Source organism: Pan troglodytes, chromosome 15 (assembly GCF_028858775.2).
Source record: "Pan troglodytes isolate AG18354 chromosome 15, NHGRI_mPanTro3-v2.0_pri, whole genome shotgun sequence".
NCBI lineage: Eukaryota > Metazoa > Chordata > Mammalia > Primates > Hominidae > Pan > Pan troglodytes.
In genome coordinates, this window is record NC_072413.2 from 31,161,826 (window position 1) to 31,182,498 (window position 20,673).

At 43.8% G+C, this 20,673-nt stretch overlaps 1 protein-coding gene across 14 annotated transcripts in view; it reads left to right on the forward strand.

The window, feature by feature from the left end:
• Positions 1–12,595: 12,595 nt before the first annotated feature.
• The window catches only part of NPAS3 (neuronal PAS domain protein 3), an 868,305-nt gene continuing 860,227 nt past the window's right edge, over positions 12,596–20,673 (forward strand). For 6 of the 14 annotated variants that reach the window (XM_054666468.2, XM_054666469.2, XM_054666470.2 and 3 more), the window contains exon 1: positions 17,270–17,743. In XM_054666468.2, coding sequence (XP_054522443.1) covers positions 17,694–17,743 — 50 coding nt within the window. In that variant the 5' untranslated portion in view covers positions 17,270–17,693. Of the gene's footprint in view, positions 13,384–17,269; positions 17,744–20,673 lie in introns of those variants that run through there. The other 8 variants (XM_009427633.5, XM_054666461.2, XM_054666466.2 and 5 more) reach the window with 6 other exon arrangements.

A 20,673-nucleotide genomic window follows, 5' to 3' on the forward strand; every position in this document is an offset into this window, starting at 1 on the left:
CTGATTTTAGAATAAATAATTATTGAGATAAAACCATCATTTATCTTCTCAGTCTGGTGGGTGACATTGCACTCCTTTGTTTCTTACAAAAATGTATATGTGGTCAATTATTTGTAAAACAAAAACTGGAAACTAAAAAGTGTAAGCTATGTTGAACACTCTTCGGTTGTCTCAAATACTTATTGGAATCAATAGTAGATTATGAAGTTTTTTTCTGTAAAAGTAAGGCTTAATAAGATGCACTTTATAGGATTGTTATGAAGGTTAAAACAAAAAGTATGTACAGAATGCCTAACAGTGTCTGACAGTATCAGATAATCAAGAAATATTAATGTTTTATTTTCATTCCTTTAACCATTTCAACCCCATTAATTCTTTTTTTTTTTTTTTTTTTTAACACAGAGTCTCACTCTGTTGCCCAGACTGGAGTGCAGTGGCCTGAGCTTGGCTCACTGCAACCTCCGCCTTCTGGGTTCAAGCCATTCTCTTGCCTCCTCCTCCTGGGTAGCTGGAATTATAGGCATGTACCACCATGCCTAGCTAATTTTGTGTTTTATTTTGTTTTATTTATTTATTTTCTTGAGACAGAGTTTCGTTCTTGTTGCCCAGGCTGGAGTGCAATGGCAACATCTCGGCTCACTGCAACTTCTACCTCCCAGTTCAAGCGATTCTCCTGCCTCAGCCTCCTGACTAGCTGGGATTGCAGGCACATGCAACCGTGCCCAGTTAATTTTTGTATTTTTAGTAGAGATGGAGTTTCACCATGTTGGCCAGGCTGGTCTTGAACTCCTGACCTCAGGTGATCCACCCACCTCGGCCTCCCAAAGTGCTGGGATTACAGGTGTGAGCTACTGTGCCTGGCCCCATTAAATTCTTTATGATGATATTTTAAAAAATATATTTGGTACTGAAAAGTGAGAGAAATAGGAGAAGGGAAGTTACAAATTTTATTAAATGTTAGATTATGTTTCATTATACATTGCAATAATTGGAATTGGGGATTTTTAAAAAAATTTTATTTTTTACAAAAAAAAATTAGATAATAGAAACAAAGCCTTCAATACAGACTAGGCATGCTAGTTTAGACTACTATTAAAAATTCAAATTTTTTTATTGTCTCTATAGCCAAATCCATGTAATACTACCAATAATAACTTTTCCATGGAAGTACGTTTGCATGTCAGAGACTGTGCTGAACACTTCATATTGCTTACCTTGTTTCATCCTTATAATAACCCTGTGAGGTATCTTTTCTGACTTTTACACATATTTGTTCATTGGTATCTCCTCTTACCTCTAGTGAAAGCTTTGATGATGAACAGGGGCTTCGTTTTATGCCCTACTGTAGCCCTGCTGCTTAAAAGAATACTTGGTGGCCAGGTGCGGTGGCTCAAGCCTGTAATCCCAACACTTTGGGAGGCGGAGGCGGGCGGATCACGAGGTCAAGAGATCGAGACGACCATCCTGGCCAACATGGTGAAACCCCGTCTCTACTAAAAATACAAAGATTAGCCAGGCATGGTGGTGTGCACCTGTAATCCCAGCTACTCTGAAGACTGAGGCAGGAGAATCACCTGAACCAGGGAGGCTGAGGTTGCAGTGAGCTGAGATCGCACCACTGCACTCCAGCCTGGGCAATAGAGCGAGACACCATCCCGAAACAAAACAAAACAAAACAACGACAACAAAAAACTTGGCATATGGTAGGTGCTTAAGGAGAGTTTCTCAAAATAAATTCATGCATCAATGAAAGGAAGTATTGAAGTTAAGCAGTTTGCCCCAAGACCCTGGCCAATATTAAAATCCAGGAACTCTCACTCAAGTTTTCCCCGTCCTGACCCTTCACATGCCCTGCAGAAGATGAACTTTTCTCAACTATTTTAAAAATATTTGAGGCATTTGTATTACTTTCTTTGCAGCTTTCAAATGCTAAGAATAGTGTATGTAATATCAAAATGTGCTTTGAAAGAAACCTGTAGTTTAGGTAAAAGTTCAAAATAAACTCAGGGTGAAGGTAAGAGCATCTTTTATAGAGAAGACTGGAGGAAACAAGTTACTCTGAGGCCTGTCTTTGTGTAAAACGGGATTGAAAATGGCATGACATCTGGTATCACCAACAGGGGGTTCTCTCTTTCCCAAACTGTTAAGTGCCTGCAGTCTCTCCTTCAATGAAGGGTGTGGTTGATTTCTCTAAATCCCACAGAGTATAAACATGGTGATGGAATAAACTTGATCCTTGTTATCCCTCCCTCATATTATGAATATAGGCTAAAGGAACAATAGATGACCACAGTATTATTGATGTGCACATTTCCCTGAATTTAAGTTCTAAATCATAAATCAAATGAAAATCATACCTCATAATACAAAATTTATTATTATACTAGAATTCTTAGAAATTTGTCATCTTCTTCCTTTTAACAAAAGGAAAAATGTCACCACATTTTACTCCTATATCTCTTCCCCTTTGGCTTCATTGAAAATCAGAAGCATCTTTATCTGCTTCACTGGTGAATACTTTCAAATTTGGTTATTTCAAATAAACACTGGTGAACTTAATCCTCATAAACTTCAGTGAAGAGTTACTTCTAATATTTTCATTTCATATAAAGTGGATTTCTATTTGTCTCTTAATTTTAAGTGGATTTTTGAATTGAACTGTCTCATTCTACGATAATAGAACTCTTGATTTTTATCTGGCCACATCACTCTGTATACGGACTTCATTTCCCAGCTTATTCCAGCCATTTGTGGCCATGTGACTAGATTTTGCCCAATGAGATGACAGAGCAGTACCTGTCATGCCCAAAACGTGTTCTGAAGGGCAGTGTACATGCCCTTCTCTCCCTCCCTCCTGGTACTTCTGTCCAGCAATATGGATGTGGTAGCTGATCATCTTGGACTGTGTGGATTACCCAAACACCCCTGACATGGTGGAACAACAAGAGAAAAGAAACCCGGGCTCCTGAACCATCTACTTTTAAATGCTAACATGAGAGAGGAACAAACTTCTGTCTTATATAAGCAACTATTAATTTGGGTTTGTGTTACACAAAGCTAAGGTAGCTTCATCTACAGTATATTTTCCTTCTATATTGTTTAATATATCTTTTTAGAAAATAGTAAAAAAATAAGGAAATCATAATAAGCCAAGATCTTTAGCAACAATGAAATCTCCAAGTGAAGATACTTTATATCACTTTTCAAGATCAAACAAAATAAGATTGCTGGGCATGGTGGCTCATGCCTGTAATCCCAGCACTTTGGGAGGCTGAGGCAGGTGGATCACCTGAGGTTAGGAGTTCGATAACAGCCTGGCCAACATGGTGAAACTCTGCCTCTACTGAAAATACAAAAATTAGCTGGGCGTTTTTGCATGTGCCTGCAATCCCGGCTACTTGGGAGGCTGAGGCGGGAAAATCGCTTGAACCTGGGATCGGCGGTTGCAGTGAGCCAAGATCACAATACTGCACTGTGGCCTGGGTGACAGAGCGAGACTCCCAACTCAAAAAAAAAAAAAAAAAAAAAAAAAATTGACAAAACTTTGGTTTAGATGTTTTCCCTCGGATATAGTAAGTTGTAATTCTCAGTGAATCCTCTTCAAGTTTATAGTTTTTGTTGGCCATAACCACACAAGTAACTTTGTAGGAGGGATCATTCAGTCAAAATAAATAGAATTAAAAGTTTTGTTAGTGTATTAGCTTTGTGCAAAGGTACACAGATAAAATTTCTATACATATCCTTTCTTGATCCCTCCAGGCACAGAGACTGAAAAGCTGTCTGTATAAATAAACAAAAAAGCATATTCTTCTAGAACTTTCCATTATGTATATGTCTGACAGGGTATAATTTTGGGGCAAGATTATATTCATTTCTATGTTAGCTGATTAATTCTTCAGTTGTTTATCACCTGTTTGAAATATATCCTTGATTTGATTATGAGTCACTGATAATAGATAGTGGCCTAACTTCAAAAGGTTGTCTTACCCTATTTGGTCTGTACCCTCAGCAGCTGTCCAGGGTACTTAAATAAAATTAATTATTGGAATACTTAAGTTACAGATCTTTTTCCTTATACTTTTGAGTAAGTGAAGATGCTTTGCACAATAATTCAGTTTGTTTTTCCATTTTGAACAAGAACCTGAGATCCTCCTGCCTTAGAATAGTGATAAACATAAAGAAATTATTTGTGGTTGCCTGTGGAAACCATGTTAGAAAGATCACACGCTTTGAAAACAGTGTTACGATGTGTTGTTTATGATATAGAGATGATTTGGTTAAAGATTATGTCTATATAAGTTATAAATTTAGAGGAAATTGACTCCCTCTGACCCTCAGTGCAAAAATTTCTCTTCTAAATACCTAGAAGGTAGTCTTCTTGTCTGCTAAAATATGTGCCAGGTAAGGGATGCTCAGCTCTTTCAGAGGTGGCCCTATTCACATTCTGAATGATGGAAAACTTCTTTCCGATATGTAACTTAATCTAGATCCTTATATATTTCATCTTTCCAGCCTTCTGGAATATCATTCTCACTTATGCATTCTCATACCTTTCTCAGAGAATAGAGAAAAAATGAAGTTCCTGACCTGAGATCTTGAACATTAAGTAATTGAGTTCCTTTGATCAAAACAGTACCCACTTCCTGGATGATAATAATAGTATAAGGGAATGAACTACCTATTTCGGGTTCTAGATAAAATTGAAATTAAAGAAAATGTGGTATATATACACAATGGAGTGCTATTCATCCATAGAAAGGAATGAGAGCCTGTCATTTGCAATAACATGGATGGAACTTGAGGTCATTATGTTAAGTGAAATAAGTCAGGCACAGAAAGACAAAGTTGGCATATTCTCATTTATTTGTGGGAGCTGAAAAAATTAAAACAATTGAACTCATGGAGATAGAGAGTAGAATGATGCTTACCAGAGGCTGGGAAGGGCAGTGGGGTAAGAGGGAAGTGGGAATGGTTAGTGAGTACAAATATACAGTTAGATAGAATGAATAAGACCTAGTTTTTGATAGTACAACAGAGTGATTATAGTCAACAATAATTTATTGGACATTTTAAAATAACTAAAAGACTATGACTGGATTGTTTGTAACACAAAGAAAGAATAAATGCTTGAGGTGATGGATACCCCATTTACCCTGATGTGATTATTATGCATTGTATGCCTGTGTCAAAATATCTCACGTAACCCATAAATAGATACACCGACTATACCCACAGAAATAAAAACTAGGAGAGGAAAAGAAATTCTAAGTACAACATTGGTAATAACCCATTCATAATTTGATAGTAATGTAATATAGAATTGTAAAGTACATTTTCACTCTTTTAAAAAATACAGCAAAGAGAATTTTAATTTTTTAATTTATTAGTAATAACAACTTGAGAATTGCATAGTATTAAGGCATCATTTCTTGGAGTGTGGGCTGAGGACCCTTTTGGGGTGCCTATGAGGACAAAACTATTTTACAGTAAAACGAAGACATTATTTTCCCTTTTCACCATAGACAAAAATTTAGCCAGCTGTGGTGGTGTATGCCTGTAGTCCCAGCTAATCGGGAGGCTGACACGAGAGGATTGCTTGAGCCCAGGAGTTCCAGGCTACGGTGAGCTATGATTTTGCCACTGCAGTCCAGCCTGGGTGGCAGAGTGAGACCCTGTCTCGAAAAAAAAAAAATCATGCATGAACAAAAAAATCTATAGGTCAATGGATTTTAATGGCTACAGTTATGAATATCTTATTACTATTATTTCAGATCCCACATTATGACTAACTTTTAAGAAACTACTACTTGTTGAGTTTTGGTGTAAGAGCAAAGAATACCCATAATTATATGAAAAAGCAATCATATTTGAACTTAACTCTTTTCTAACTCCATATACATGTGAGGCTGGATTTTCTTCATGCACAATCAAAACAACATAGCATTATAAGAGATTTAATACAGAAGAGATATCTGTCTTCTACTAAGACAGATATTAAAGAGAACCAATAATATAAAACAGTATCACAGTTCTATTTTTTGTTTGGGGATAAAATAATTAATTTTTTATAAAAAAGTTATGCTGTGTAATGAGTTTATCATTGTTATTTTTAAATGAAATAATAAGTTTATAGGTTTTAAATTTGAACACAGCAAATATTCATAGATGTGATGTATATAATCCAAATCTCTTTCAGTGGCTCAAAAATATTAAAGGGGACTTGAGACAAAAATGTTTGTGAATCATTGCACTATGTAATACTTTAGTGAAAGATTTCAATTATCCTTACCCTCATCGATTCAAAAAGATTTGGAATAAAATCCAAATATTCTTATTTCCAATAATAACCAAGATAGAATCTGATATCCAAATTGTATTTACACTTTGTGAAGCTATTTTATTTTATGCCTCTACACTTCTTGTATATGATTGATGCCAGAAGATTACTAACCTTTATGTAAAGCAAAACTTCAAGCCTCTAGAAAAGTGCTCCTGACTTCATGGAACACTTGCAAGACTTTTACATGGCATCCTTCTTGACTTTGATGAAAAAGTTAGTCACTCATAATTTCAGTTATATTGTTGTAAGTTTAGAAGAAATAACTGTTTATACTTGTCAACCTTCATAAAGAGAACACATAAATATTTTATAACTTGTCTGAGTAATCACCAAGAACTTTTCCATCACCATGAAAAAAAACTTGGAAGAGAACTTAGACATTGGTCTTCTGGGAATGATTACCTTACATTGAGTAATTAACATGTGTTAGGCACTGTACTAAGTACTTTACATATACTTTATATCAATTAATGCCTACAATAATCCTTTAAGATCTATATTATTAGTTTCTTTCTTTCTTTTTCTTTTCTTTCTTTCTTTTTTTTTTTTTTGAGATGGAGCCTCACTCTGTTACCCAGCCTAGAGTGCAGTGGTGTGGTCTTGGCTCACTGCGACCTCCGCCTCCCCGGTTCAAGGGATTCTCCTGCCTCAGTCTCCTGACTAGCGGGATTACAGGCACCTGCCACCACACCCAGCTAATTTTTTTTAGTAAAGATGGGGTTTCACCATGTTGGCGAGGCTGGTCTCGAACTCCTGACCTCAGGTGATCCACGCGCCTCAGCTTCCCAAAGTGCTGGGATTACAGGCATGAGCCACCGTGCCCGGCCTATACTAGTTTTACAAATAAAGGAACTGAGGCTTGGAGAAAGTAAACAAATTGGTTGAAGTCACTTAGCTTGTAAATGGTAGAATCACCTTCAACTCAGAGAACATAATTCACACCCTGTGTCTTGACCATGTTTGATTACTCTTCTCATCTGGCTTGGCTCCCAATCCCCATGCCAGTTTTGTGCATTTTACATAAATCTATTGTTGCCCTTATGATATTTTGTTGCAATTTATTTGTTTACTATCTACCTCTTCTAATAAACTATTGACTCACTAAAGGAGGAAAGTGCGTCTGGATTCCCACCACACAGGACACATCTATTCTTGCTGGATGGAATTAATACCAGGTTGCGGACGCAAAGAGAGCTTAAATAATATGCCTTTGACTGCTCAGTCAGTGTGTGTAGCAAAGTTGGGATCTTCTGTCATAAACACTCTAGGTCAGTGGTTCTCAAATGTGCGCCTGGGCCAACTGCATCAGCGTCACCTAGGAACTTGTTAGAAATGCAAATTATTGGTCTCACTCCAGATTTACAGAATAAGATTTTGTAGAGGTAAGCCCCAGAAGCTTGTGTTTTAAAAAACCCGTCTTGTAATTCTGATGCACCCTAAAGTCTGAGAATCATCTCTCTAGGGTGAAGGAACATAACAGTTTAATAAAAACAGAAAGGTTTACTCAGCATGCAGCTTAATAAATCCATTTGTTTGATCTGCTGTATTATTAGGCTTATGCAATATTCTATTTTATTGAAAATGAAAAATTCATCTCAGAACTCTAATATTTTTATTTTGAAAAAAATTCAATCCAAAGCAATTAGCTATTCCGTTAGTCAATCAGGCATTGAATTAATAATTTTATAATCAATAAGAAAATTCAGTGAAGAGTCCAATGGCTACATGGGTATGCCTACTAGGAAGAACCAAGTGAAGTAGAAACTCAAGTTCCAGTTAGCACTGTGTATAATTTCCAGTGAAACAAAAACTAGCCATGATCTGCAGATCTGTGCTGCAGGTACCAAGTTATGTCTTAGTAGTTCCATCGAAGTTCTAATTACGCTGACAGTAATAGAAGCAGCAAACTACTAGAACCAACATTTAGGGCTCTTATATTCACAGGAAAACACCAAATCAGTTCTCTAGAAATTAGAAATATTTCAATCTCAACATCAAATCCACTATCATGAGAAAATAAGCAAAAGAAACTTAAAAGATTGTTGTTTAAAGACAAATTTGTCTTTTAAATATGTTAAGAGTAGTTATTTTGCCTTTAAATCAAAGTTCATTTATAGTTATATTGATTTGCACATGCTTTAGAATTATGTGTGCCACAACGTGTAAATATTTTAACTAAAATCCTCATATGGATTTCTGAAACCCTTCCCCACTAATTTTTCTAAACAATGTCTCCTCCCCTACTGCCTGCTACTGAGTTTAAAAGCTAAAAGACTCTTCTAACTATACCTCTTCTTTTTCTAGCTATATATTTATAAAGTCTTCTGAGAATTAGTTTAGCATAATAGCTTGAGATATTTCAGTTTGATATATGTAGTACTAATATGAAAAAATCCTCAGAACTCTTTTTGTATATTATATATGGATATACATATATAATAAAAATTTATTAGCCATTATCTCTTAATTCCTTAGTTTCTCTTCTGGAATACCAAGAATGATTATATTGCTAAGTTTATGGTTGTTTTCCTCCCCTGACATTATTGTTTTGTTTTTGAATGTACTAAGGACATATTAATAGCATGGCAAATTTAGCAGTAAGAACTAGAATTCCATTTGGATTGAGAAGCAAAGATGGAAAATTGGTTAAATTAAAGATTTAAGCCCTCTACAGAATGTAAAAATCTTCTTCCCAAGATACGATGGAGGTACTGTGTAATACTAGTTTATGGCTTCTCCCGTAATAAAGACTCAACTCTCAGGTTGTTGGAAATTATGAGACTTTCTTTATAGAAAAAAAACAAAAACAAAAACAAAAAACCCTTTTTGCAGCATAATCACTTCAGTAAAAACATCTAACATTTCAGAGAAAAGCATTTTTTTACTTTATTCATTACCTATAGTATTTTTATTCTACTTACGTTGTTTTGCTTTACCTTTTCCTGATCTCTGTATTTATTTTTTTCTTCTTAAATATCTGACCAAATTGAAGCAAAAATTAGATATATTCAGGTTTTGTAGCCTTCTCTCTCTTACCTGTCATTGGCACCTTCTGACAGAAAATAGTGAAAATTCAAAGTCAAACAATTTAAGTACATGGAAATGAATTTTTCAGAGACTAGATATTAGTATTGTATGAGTAAAAGGCACAGTTGTACACTGACAAGGATAAAGATATAAATGTGTAATTGTGTATCTATATATCATATGCATGTATTTGGGGTTAAAACATCAAATAATCCTTTTCCAAGTCTCTACATGCACTGAAATTTATATGTTGCAGGGGTATAAAATAAGAGAGTATACAGTTTAGTGCTAACTGGAGTCCTTTTGGTTGGGTGAATGCCAAAGCAACTTTCAAAATATTTCAAAACAGCTGCCAGCATGTAAAGATTTTAACTGAAGGAGCAGAGTAATGAAATCTGAATTACTAATGAGAGAATAAACTTATATTTTGCTTAAGGTCCTTAATGAACATGGAGATAAGCAGATCCAATAAGGAATTCGTCTCTCATGCATGCAAACCGACCTTCTGAAACTATACATGTAAGGATAAAATACTGAAACAGACTTAACATTGCATTGTAAGGTAACCTACTGTGCAAATCTTCTTTGAGTATTTTGTGTATTCCTGTTTTAGAAAACAAAGTTTCTGGAGGGCAGGAGCCATATTAATTCTCGTAAAGATGGGTAATTGAAAGCTTGGAACTTTGAAGTTGAATGTGCTCATTAAACTATTTTAATAACAAAGCATAATTGAAAAGGCTTCAGCTTATGTAGTTTTAAATGTCCAACAACAAATCTCACATTTTCTTTCCATTGGGGCAATTTTGCCCTTTGGGCTTCCAAGAAAAAATTGCCCTCCAAAAGTGATGGGAATCAGGCTGATACATTTTCAAGCCAACGATTTTGTAAAATAAGTAGTGAATAAAATGTAATTGCTGGCCTCTTCTAGTCATAGAATTGGTATTGAAACAAAGAAGAGCAATAATATTCTTTGTAAATATAACTCATTGTTGACTGTGCAGAAAGACTTTAAAAGGGAAACTAATCTTCTAAAAGTTCTGCACTTTTGGCCACAGATGCCTTTTCCCTTCTTTGACTCACTTGGCACATTGAGGCTGCCTCTGGATGCACAGGATCGAGGTGGAGTATTGCATTACATTCCTGGAGTACACATGGATCCAGGAGCCACTTGCTGGAAGCCTCCATCAACTGGTTGGCCCAGACATCTGTGGCAGGCACAGCACCACCCCACAGTGGGGCAACAATTAAAACAAAAGCTATTTTATAGAAAGGCACCGCCTGCATTGGGGTTCATTTTTAGCCTCATTCATGAGTCATTTACATACTAGACTTCCTTTGGCCTACAATACCGCCGGCCTTGACCAATGCAGTCAGAGAAAGAAACTTTTCCCAACCCCTAAAACATTCCTGACCTCTCTCGAATTGACATAAACTCCCATTTCTCGCCCTGAGAAAGCCTGCGGAGAGCCAAGGAGTGATATTTGTGATCTTTTCAGAGCAAGAGAGGTAGGGAGGAGAGCGCTCTGAGATCCAAGTCAACCTGCGACGCCCAGCGCTGTGTGCTCCGCGTGGGATGAGGACCCACTTCTGTGATCAAATCTTTCCCACCAGCCTGGCCTTCGCCCCCACGCCCACAATCCCGGCCCAAAGACCTTGCGTTTGGCCTCTGCACAATAAGTATCCCCGAAATGAATGCCGTTAAGCTAGAAAATGATCTCTTCTCGGGAAGGAGGGAGTCAGGACCTCGGTTAGGTCTTCAACAAACTCGTGGGATCCCTCACACAAGGCACAGATGCTCATTACGATTCTTTTTACGTGCAACACGTGGGGGACGAAGCAGTTTCATATCTCCTGGTATTATCTGCCGTCCAAAGCATTTTCTTTGAAAGGAAAATGGAAACGCAGCTGCGCCGTGGGCCCGGCCAGCGAGAGCTGGGGCTCCCTCCCTCTGTTTCCCAGCGGCTGCCGGGTGCAGGAGGCGCCTCCGGAAACTGACTTGGGTTAGGGGAGTTCAGAGGTTGCCCCAGCAGGCGCGGGACGCCGCCAGGGCGAAGGCTCGCCTTTGTGCGGGTTGGCTGTTTCCCGAGAGCCATCAGGGTGGGAGGGGACGCCCGGGTCTGCGGCAAGGGCAGGCGTCTGGCCCCTACACCGTGTGCGGGGACGCTAGGCTGGGCGGCCTGTGTCACTCTTGGCCTTGGCAACTTCTGGCCAATCCGCCCTGCCCCTCTGGGTCCCGGCGGGCCGGCTGCGCCCTAGGCTCAAAGGGTTAAGCAGGTGCCTCTCCGGGCGAGGCGCTATTGGCCGAGGGCAGGGGCGGCGCGGCCGCGGTCACCTCGCTTCGCCGATCCCAACTTGGTTTCCTGCGGAAGGCAAGGCGGCCACTCGTCCCCTGGCTGCGGCTGCGGGGCCCAGGCCTTGGCGCGCAGGGAGTGGAAGGAGAAAAGGACGAGAAGGGGCAAGCACCAGCCGCACCAGCAAAGGGGGCGAAGGTGGCGCGCGCAAGATGAGGGGAGCTGAAGCCCTGCATCCCGAAGGAGGCTGCGCCCACCGCCCGCAACTCCACTCCAGGCTCGCCAGCCGGAAGAAAGAGGAGGAAGTGGGACAACGGGGGTCCTGGGCAGGGGGTAGGGGAAACGATCAACTCCCACTGCCCCCACCCACTAGCCGAGTTGGAATGCAAGTCGTCACTTAAAAAGGCTCACCCAAACCGCAGGCATCCCTCCTCACCCCTTAAAGAAACATTGATGTAATAGTGTGGAGAAGTAACTGAGAGACGCGAGGAAATAAATGCACGTGTTTTCTCTTTTTGTTTCCCTGGTGGTTGGAATTTGCAGAGTTCGTCTCAGTGGTGGCTGCTAATTTATTCGTTTCATCGGTCGAAAGGGGCGTATAGAGGTGGGTCATCGGGGCACAACCGGATCCCTCTAGCCGGACCTCACCTCACAAGTTTGTCCTGGACCAACCCGCCCGCCCACCAGCAGCGGGAAGGGCCCATTCTTATAAGGAGAACAAACTCTCCATTGCACAAAAGCGGCTTCTTTTTTTCTCTCCGTCTTTGCACACCATCCCTCCTCGATAAGTATCAAGTTCTCGAGGAGCCCAACTTGCGCTTGGCAGCCCTCGCGCTGCCTGATGTGCATAAGACGGGCAGAGAGGGGTTCCGGCCAGGAAGGGAGGCTCTACGCCCCCATTCCTGCACACGCGGGCTGGCTTCCAGGTTGCTGGAAGCCGCGGGAGGCGCGAGCTTGCCTGGATGGTGGTTATTTCTCTAGAGAAAGGAGGAGAGAGAGAGCGCGCCTGAGTCTTGCACTTTGGGTCGGAAGTGCGCGGCGTGTGTGTGTGTGTGTGTGTGTGTGTGTGTGTAGAGGGGGGCGGGAAAGAAACGCACCCTCCGCTGCCGGTCATTCCCTTGCACCGGCCAAGTCCTCGCCAAGCCTCCCGGTGCATCCTTCCTCCGCCACCCCCTCCCCTTCTTCCCTCAGCTGGGCTCGCGCGGCGCAGCCGGAGCAGCCAGTGAGAGCAACATCCTGGAAAGAGGGGGGAGCACCGCCGCCCCCCAAAAGGGAAAAAAGGCCCCACCCTGACACGTTTTGCTGTTTGCAAGTCCCTCGCACGCCCCCCGCACCTCCTCCTCGCGCTTGCGGCCCCCCCCACCCCAGCCCGCTGCGCGCACATCAAAGCGCCTCTCCGCCGCGCACAGTGGCCGCGGCTCACTAATGGGATTGCAGGCTGGTGCCTGGCTCCGCTGCTGCCGCCGCCGCTGCTCGCGCTGCTGCTGCTGCCGCCGCCCGAGCCCGAGCCCGAGCCCCCGCCAGCCCGAGCCCAGAGCCGCCGCGCCCGGGGGCCGAAGCCGCGGCGATGATCCGAATCTTTCCGGATTTCAGCGTGCAGGTGACGGCCGCGGCGGCCGGCGGGGCGGCCGCGGGGGTGCCGGCCGGCGCGGGCATGGGGAGGGCCGGCGCCGCGGCCAACGGCACCCCGCAGAACGTCCAGGGCATCACCTCCTACCAGCAGCGGTGAGTAGTCCCGCCTGGGCTGGGATAGTGCCCCCGCCCCGGGGTGCTGGGGTGGGACTCACTTTGCCTCCTGTTTTGTGTCTTACAACACACATGCACATTGCCAGGGCTCACTTTGCCTGCCCCTCGTTCTACAGATGAGGAAGAAAAACACACTTCACTTTGGTGGATTGAAAAGCACTCCAGTGCGCTGGCGAAGTGAAATCATCCTTTGCCCTTTGCCTGGCCCCAAATCCAGAGCTTCAGCCCCGAGTAGCGGAGGAGTTGCAGCGAAGTCTGAGACGCCGCACAAGGTGCTTTTGCAAAGTTTAGGATCCTCATGCCTTTCCAGTGGAATTTTCTCAATGCCTCAGCCGGATGCGGACCCGCGCATACGGACAGCTAGGGGGGCAATTGATCACTGGAGGCTGATTGATCATTTGTTTCCAAACAGAATAGGAACGATTTTCATGTGTAGCTGTAAACTTGCAATTCTACATAATAGTGTTATCATGTCACCTGTTACTACAGGGAAATACAGCATGAAATCCGAGTCTCTTCGGCGCTGTTAAGTATTCATCTTAAACGCATTATAATGCAAATGCATAAGATTCAGGGATACAAGTTAGGAAGCAAATTTTACAAAGTCAGGCTAGGTGGTGAGAAGGAAGTTTTAAAGTATTATTTGTAGTTCTCTTAAACGTATTTATAGATTTTTCTTAAAAATCACGTATTTGACATTGAAATAGTAATTTGATTCAATAAGGAAAGAAAGGGAAAGCAATTTACCACTACCAACAGCTTTAGAACCCTGAAGTTTTTCCTGAAGGACAACTTTTGATGTTCCAAGATTTTACTGAAAATGTAATCCACGAAAATGCGCTGAGAAAAACTAACAATGTACTATGAAAGGTAAACTCCCCATTTCTGGGGCTTGGTTTTATAAAAGATGGAAGAAAAAAGAACACATCAAAGTGTGAAATTAAATATTTGTGTTTCCCAGATTGCACATGATTAAACATCTGAGAGATTTGCCAATGGCATTTAACTTAAAATATACACAATGCATAATTCAAATAACAGTTCCTATTTTTACCTTGTATTTCAAACTTCATTGATTTGAGAACCTTTGATTTGAACCAACAGTATTTAAACTGAAAAGGTTAAGATAATCTATCACTGCCATATTTTGTGCCTTCCAAGCAATGGCCCAGTGACCAGAGCAGATTTTGCATAACACACTGAGTGTTTTCCAAGTTGATGTCCAGTATTCCAAATATTCTGTAGAAGACTTCATTATATTCTCTGTGTACTGTCTGAAGTTTTTTTTTTAAAAAGAGTTTGGAAAATAACTCAAAAAGGGGCTATTCCTTGTCAAAGGGATTTTTCATTTAAATTATTTTAGTCTTGTTTTACTTCAGTGATTACAGGAATCTTTAATACAAAAGATCTGGGACTCTTTCAAACATGAAAGACTAGAAAAGAATTAGATTTTTCCTTTTCATGGTTCAGGTATGTTTTTTTGGTCACTTATACAACATTTAAATGACAATAGTATCTGGCGGTCACTTTAGGAAGTGCAGGCAATGGTCACAATAGTATGGTCTGTGAAGTAGGGAGTCAAGGGTCAGAAATGTCAGATGGCCTTTGGAAGATTTCAGGGACCTCCGGGAACTTGAGCTAACTTATACCATATAAATTGGGCATAAAAGGGTGGGGGATTAGGAATTTTCTGCCATCAGGTTTGCTCTGAGTGTTGTTATCCTTTACCATAAAGATCACCTCAGAGAGAATTTTCCCTCAAGGCAGGAGCACCAGGGGCAGTCCCCTACAGTCTGCCACCTCAGCACTGAGAGCTGCACTGGTGCTTTCCACTTTCAACTTTGAATTTGGGCACCTTATGAAGTCTCTGAATCCCACTGCAGTTCTAAAGACTAAGGCTTTTTTTTTTTTTTTTTTTTTTTTTTTCCCTAGCATCTCTAAACTTTAGCCTTTCGGGTGTATTATTCCCTCCTTCGATTTTTATGTTATATTGGCAGAAGAGAAGATGATAGCTGTGAAAAATGTAGCCTTCTTTGATTTTGTTACTAAGACATGATGACACCTGTTACTGTCTTTTAGTCAAAATAGGGGGAGGGGGGCAGAGAGTGAGCCGTGTAGGTCAAGGTCATTGGCAGGTGTTGGAGGTAGGGTCTGAGTCAGGAGTCCCCTGTCCTCTGGCACCTCAACAGGATTGTGGAGTTCTGAAGGACAGACTTAGTTTCCGCTTGGATTTGTTTCCATCTGGATTTGTTTGTTAAGTGAATGGTGACATATCATTTTACCAAAAAATTATTTTTAAGTACTTTTGAGGAGTCCGCCGCGGGAGTGACAGGAGTGGGGGGTTTTTCAAGCAAAGAGTGGCCTCTTGGGAGACTACAAGCTTCTCTCATTTGTCATCTTCGGGCAGAAACCCCCTAGACTGGGTGTCCTGGAGCCAAAACTTTGAACTGGCAACTTTTTCCCTTCTCTGCCAGCCCATGTATATCTTGTCCATAACACTCTCCACTCCAGTTCATTTCTCATTCTCTCCTACCTGTAGAGTGTACTCCAAAGAGAACTTAAACACCATCATGCAGATTAAACACCTCTACCACGAAAAACATTTATGTGTTCCGTTGGAAGTTTCCAACTCCCAGCCCTACTTTACTGGAGTCGTAGAGACTGAATGGAGGACCCCTTTTCAGGTCTTTATTTTTTTCTTAAGCTTAAAGTCAAATGCAGAACCTCACACAGGACTGATGTTTTCCATCAGGCGCTTTCATTCATTCAAAGTGGAAATGCCTTGGGAGTCCTTTCTACTTGCCTGGTTGACACATGACTGACCCAAGTCTCTGCGTAAAAAGCTGTCCACACGCTTCTGATTGGTTTAGTGGAGAAAACGCTCTGACCAGGGTCTACCCAGGTAACAGGATTCTAGCCCGGCCCCTGCACTGAGTAGCCAGCCTTTCTCTAGGCCTTGCTGAACTGTCAAACCGGGGTGCGGCTGGGCTAGATCCCAGAGGGTGGCAGTCCGGTCCCAAGTCCCGGGACCCGAGTCGGGAGGGGCTTCTGTGTGTGAGTTTAAACGCGCGGGGATTCACCTGTGAACCCTAGGGTCTGCACTCCTGTACGTCCGTGACTGGTGCAGATGCTCCGGCTTTGGGAACGCTGCTGAGAGCGCCAGAGCCACAAGGTTCTTGTGCTGCTGCTGCACCGCCCACGGGGCTCTTGGGCCCATCTGCTTGGGCCAGCGCACCCCCCATCCGTATTGATTTCCGCTGCCCCCAAGGAGCTCCCGGGACTGTGTCCTGCCCCAGCTCGCTCCTGTGGCCTCCCAGTTCCTTTTTCTGTTTCTTTCTTTCCTCCTGGCTGCAATACTCCAGAGAAGGGAAGTGTTTGAAACTGCAACTGAGTGGCGTTGTTGCGCCGGCAGCCGAGCCTCCCAGTCCCCCAACGAGAAAGAGAGAGAGAGAGAGATTGAGAGAGAGAGAGAGAGAGAGAGAGAGAGAGAGAGAGAGAGAGAGAGAGAGAGAGAAGGGGGGGGGAGGTGTGTGCCTGCGTACGAGAGAGCGCTCTGGAGCAAAGCAGCTGGAAAATGCCCAGAAATACTTTCACAGCGGTCAAGCTGGAACCCCCCGCGTGTCCTCCCCCTCCCCGCTCCTCCCGGCCTAGACCCCGCGCCCCCCGCAGGGAGGGTGTGCGCCCCACCTGCCACCGGGCGGCTCCGGGTGGTAGAAAGGGGTGACGGGGGACGGGGGCGGGTGGCGGCGCGGGGGTGAGAACCCGGAGGCGGCGGGGCCCTAGGCCGGGCTGCCCGCGGGACCGCGCGGCCGCCTCCCCCCGCCGCCGCCGCCGCCTCCCCCTCCTCCTCCTCCGCCGCCGCCGCCGCCGGTCGCCTGTCTCCGCGCCGGGCATGCCTCGGGAGCCGGGGCGGCCCGGGCCGCGGGCGCTCTGCGGCGCATGGACGGCGGCGGCGCCGGGCGAGCAGCGGGAGGAGAAGGCGCAGGCGGCGGCGGAAGCGGCGACCCACGGCTGGGAGCACCGGCGGCGCGAGGGGACGGCCGGCCGCCGGCGAGGCTCCGGCCCCACTACTTTTCCGTAGCCTCCCCACCTCAGCAGCACGGCCGCCGCCGCCGCCGCCGCCGCCACGGCCACGGCCCCGGCCGCCGCCCGCCGGGCAGCCCAGAGCGCCGCGCACGGCCGCACTCTCCCGCCACCCCACGCACACGCACACCCCCGCCCGCCCACGCCCCCCACCCGGGAGGGGGGAGAGAGGCAAAAAGTAAGAGAGGAAAAAAAATAGCAGGAAGATGGCGCCCACCAAGCCCAGCTTTCAGCAGGATCCTTCCAGGCGAGAACGGTAACACTTTTCTGTTTATTGAACCTGCCGCCGGGCCGCTGCTCCCGCCGCCGCCGCCGCCGCCGCCTCCGCCGCCTCCGCCGCCGAGGGCCCCTCTCCGCCGCCCGCCCGCCTCCTGGGCCGCGAGCCCGCGGGGACCTCGTCTGGGCGCAGCGCTCGCCCGGGGCCCCGCGCATTGTCCCCGCGGCGGCTGCGGCAGCGAGAGGCTCTGGCGGCGGCCGGGCTCTCTGAGCAGTCGCACCTCCTCGGCTTGGCGAATAGAGTGACTCGCTGACAAAAAAAAAAAAAAAAAAAGAAGAAAGAAACAGAAAAGAGAAAAAGAAAAAGAAACAAACAGAGATGCGAAGGCGCTGCCGTGTGACGGGAGCAGCAGCGAGGGTGGGGGGCCGGGGATCCCCGGGGCCGCCGCAGGTCCCCTAGCAGCTGCTCTCGAGGAAGGGAATGAGGCTGGGGAGGGGGAGGGAAGGCGGCGAGCAGGGGGAGGAGGCGAGGAGCGGGAGGAGGAGGCCGGGGGCGGGGAGCGCGGAGCTCGCGCCAGGCCCGGAATGTGTCGCGGAGGGGCCGGCTCCGTCTCCGTCTCCGCGCGAGCAGCTAGGCCGGGCCGAGCCCAGAGGAGCGCGGCCGCCGCCTCCCTGCCTCCCGGGCTGCGCCCTCCGCTCGGCAACTTGTGGGTCTCCCGCTCTGCCCTCCGCTCTCATCTTCCCCTCCTCTCCATACCCCTCCCAAAGGAAAAAGAAAAATAAAGAAGAAAACCCTCAAATCCAAATAAGCAAACAAACAGCGAGATCCAAAATGTGTCAGCAGTTGGAGCATCTATGCCCCGTTAGTTACTGTTTGGGGATCTGTGTTTTAAAAAGTTCCTGGTGAGAATTGCATATCCAAGCAAGGGGCTCAGTCGAGCATGTCTATTTGAAGTTAGTTAAACTAGTACAGCCACAGGGAAAGGGAGTTTGTGTTCAAAATACCCGTAACTGTCCTACGTGAGTAGCATTGATAGATTTTCAGAGTAACTCAGCACCCCCTCCCCATCACCACCAACGTGGTTTTCCCTCCTGCTGTCCACCCAGCCTACTTTCTTTGGAATCCTATTTACTATTAATTGGCAACGTTAATGACATTAATTGCATATAGCATATTGGTTTGAGCAAAGTGGATATCTCTTTCTGTCTCCGAAGAGGAAAGGCGCAGTAGGAAGTATGAAACGTCACCCATTGATTCATGAGGAAAACAAATACAGTAAGATATATGCACCCCCACCTGCAGCAGGCGCGTTGATTTTCCTCACAGGCTTAAGTGAACTTGAAAAGAAGACAAAGGATGTGCTTAGTTGCAAGATTTAATTATTATAACATAGTTTTATTTTTGATGCAACATAATATTTAACCTATAGCTTACATCAGAAGACGATAAGGGGATATTCAGACATCCATTCATTTAAAAGGCTTCTATTGTACTGTTGCTTATTTCTTTCATACGATAGGGAAGGCACAATTGTCAGGATTAAGGAAATACTTTTGTTAAGTAGATACATAATTGACTAATTCTGAACTCTAGATGATTCTGTAAACATCATATATCAGAGAGTAAATCATACATAATCCAGTTTTTAAAGATGTTAAATGTGTATAGCATTAACTATTGCTCCCAAACCGTAGAAAATCTGACAACTCATACAGCTAAAATGAGTATTTACTTCTTAAGAAGTATCAGTGTTTCATGAAGAATTCACACTTTACTCTTGTAGTAGAAAAAATAATTTCTCAGAGCATTGTGCAAGGATTTTAAAAATTATTTTTTATCTAACATGAAGAGGAATACTTTTTGAAATCAGAGGTTTATAATTGGTTTTCTTCCCCCTCCCCTCCCCTCCCCTTCCCTCCTCCCTCCCTCCCCCCCTCCCTCCTTCCCCTCCCCTCCTCCCTCCCTCCCTCCCTCCTTCCCTCCTTCCTTCCTTCCTTCCTTCCTTCCTTCCTTCCTTCCTTCCTTCCTTCCTTCCTTCCTTCTTCCCAGTTCTGTTGTTAATAAATATGTTTACTGGGATGGTCCCAGTAATCTCTCTAGCAAAGGCCTATTCGTGTGCCATTTTAGGAATTTCTCTGAGATAAGAATCTCGGAGATAGAATTAATTTCTAGGGGAAACTTCATAGCCTGTGCATGAGTGCGTTCTTTATCACCTGTCTCCATTTGGCATTCGAAGAAGGTAAATCAAAGTGTGCGATTTGTTATTCTGCTCCACTTGAGAGCTGAACTAAATAACACTTGGTCTGAAATTCTGATTGAAGTTGTAGGAGGATATACTGTATTTAATTTAATGCCCTTTAATAGCATCTTCTTGTTCAGCTTGGATGCTGTCATTTTAAAGGTTGGATCTGAGAAGGTTTAACCTGTATGGAGAAGGAGGAGTAATAACAGCGGGGTGGGGGGCAGGAGCACTGTGGAAGATAGGAAGGAAGGAGTTATAAACTAAGCCTTTCAAAAGGCAACAACCGCAAACTTGGTGCCTTATCCAAACAGTTGTTTTATGCCCCAAGGGTTCACTTTGTTGTCAGGGTTTTAAATGCTCTTAACACTTTAAGTGTAAACATTACACAAGTAAGTTGATTTGGCTTTGTAATGAGAAATGGGAAATCAGATGATTTGTTTAGGAGGGGGCTGTTTTTCATACTTGCTTCAAGTAAGTGAGTAATTCCACCTTTATTTGCACATTGTGCCTAGAACTTGTTGGTTAACAAGTATTTCCTTGTAGCAGTTGAACACAAGTATGTTTATAAAAGATGACTTTCTGTGGATATGTTTTAAATGGTATCCTCCTATTTATTTAAAAAAAAGTTTTCAAAATCATTGATTTCACAGAGGCATTTATGGACAGTTTATTCTTTACTGCTTTTCAAATATATTAGTAATCTGAAACTTACAGAGAAAAATATATC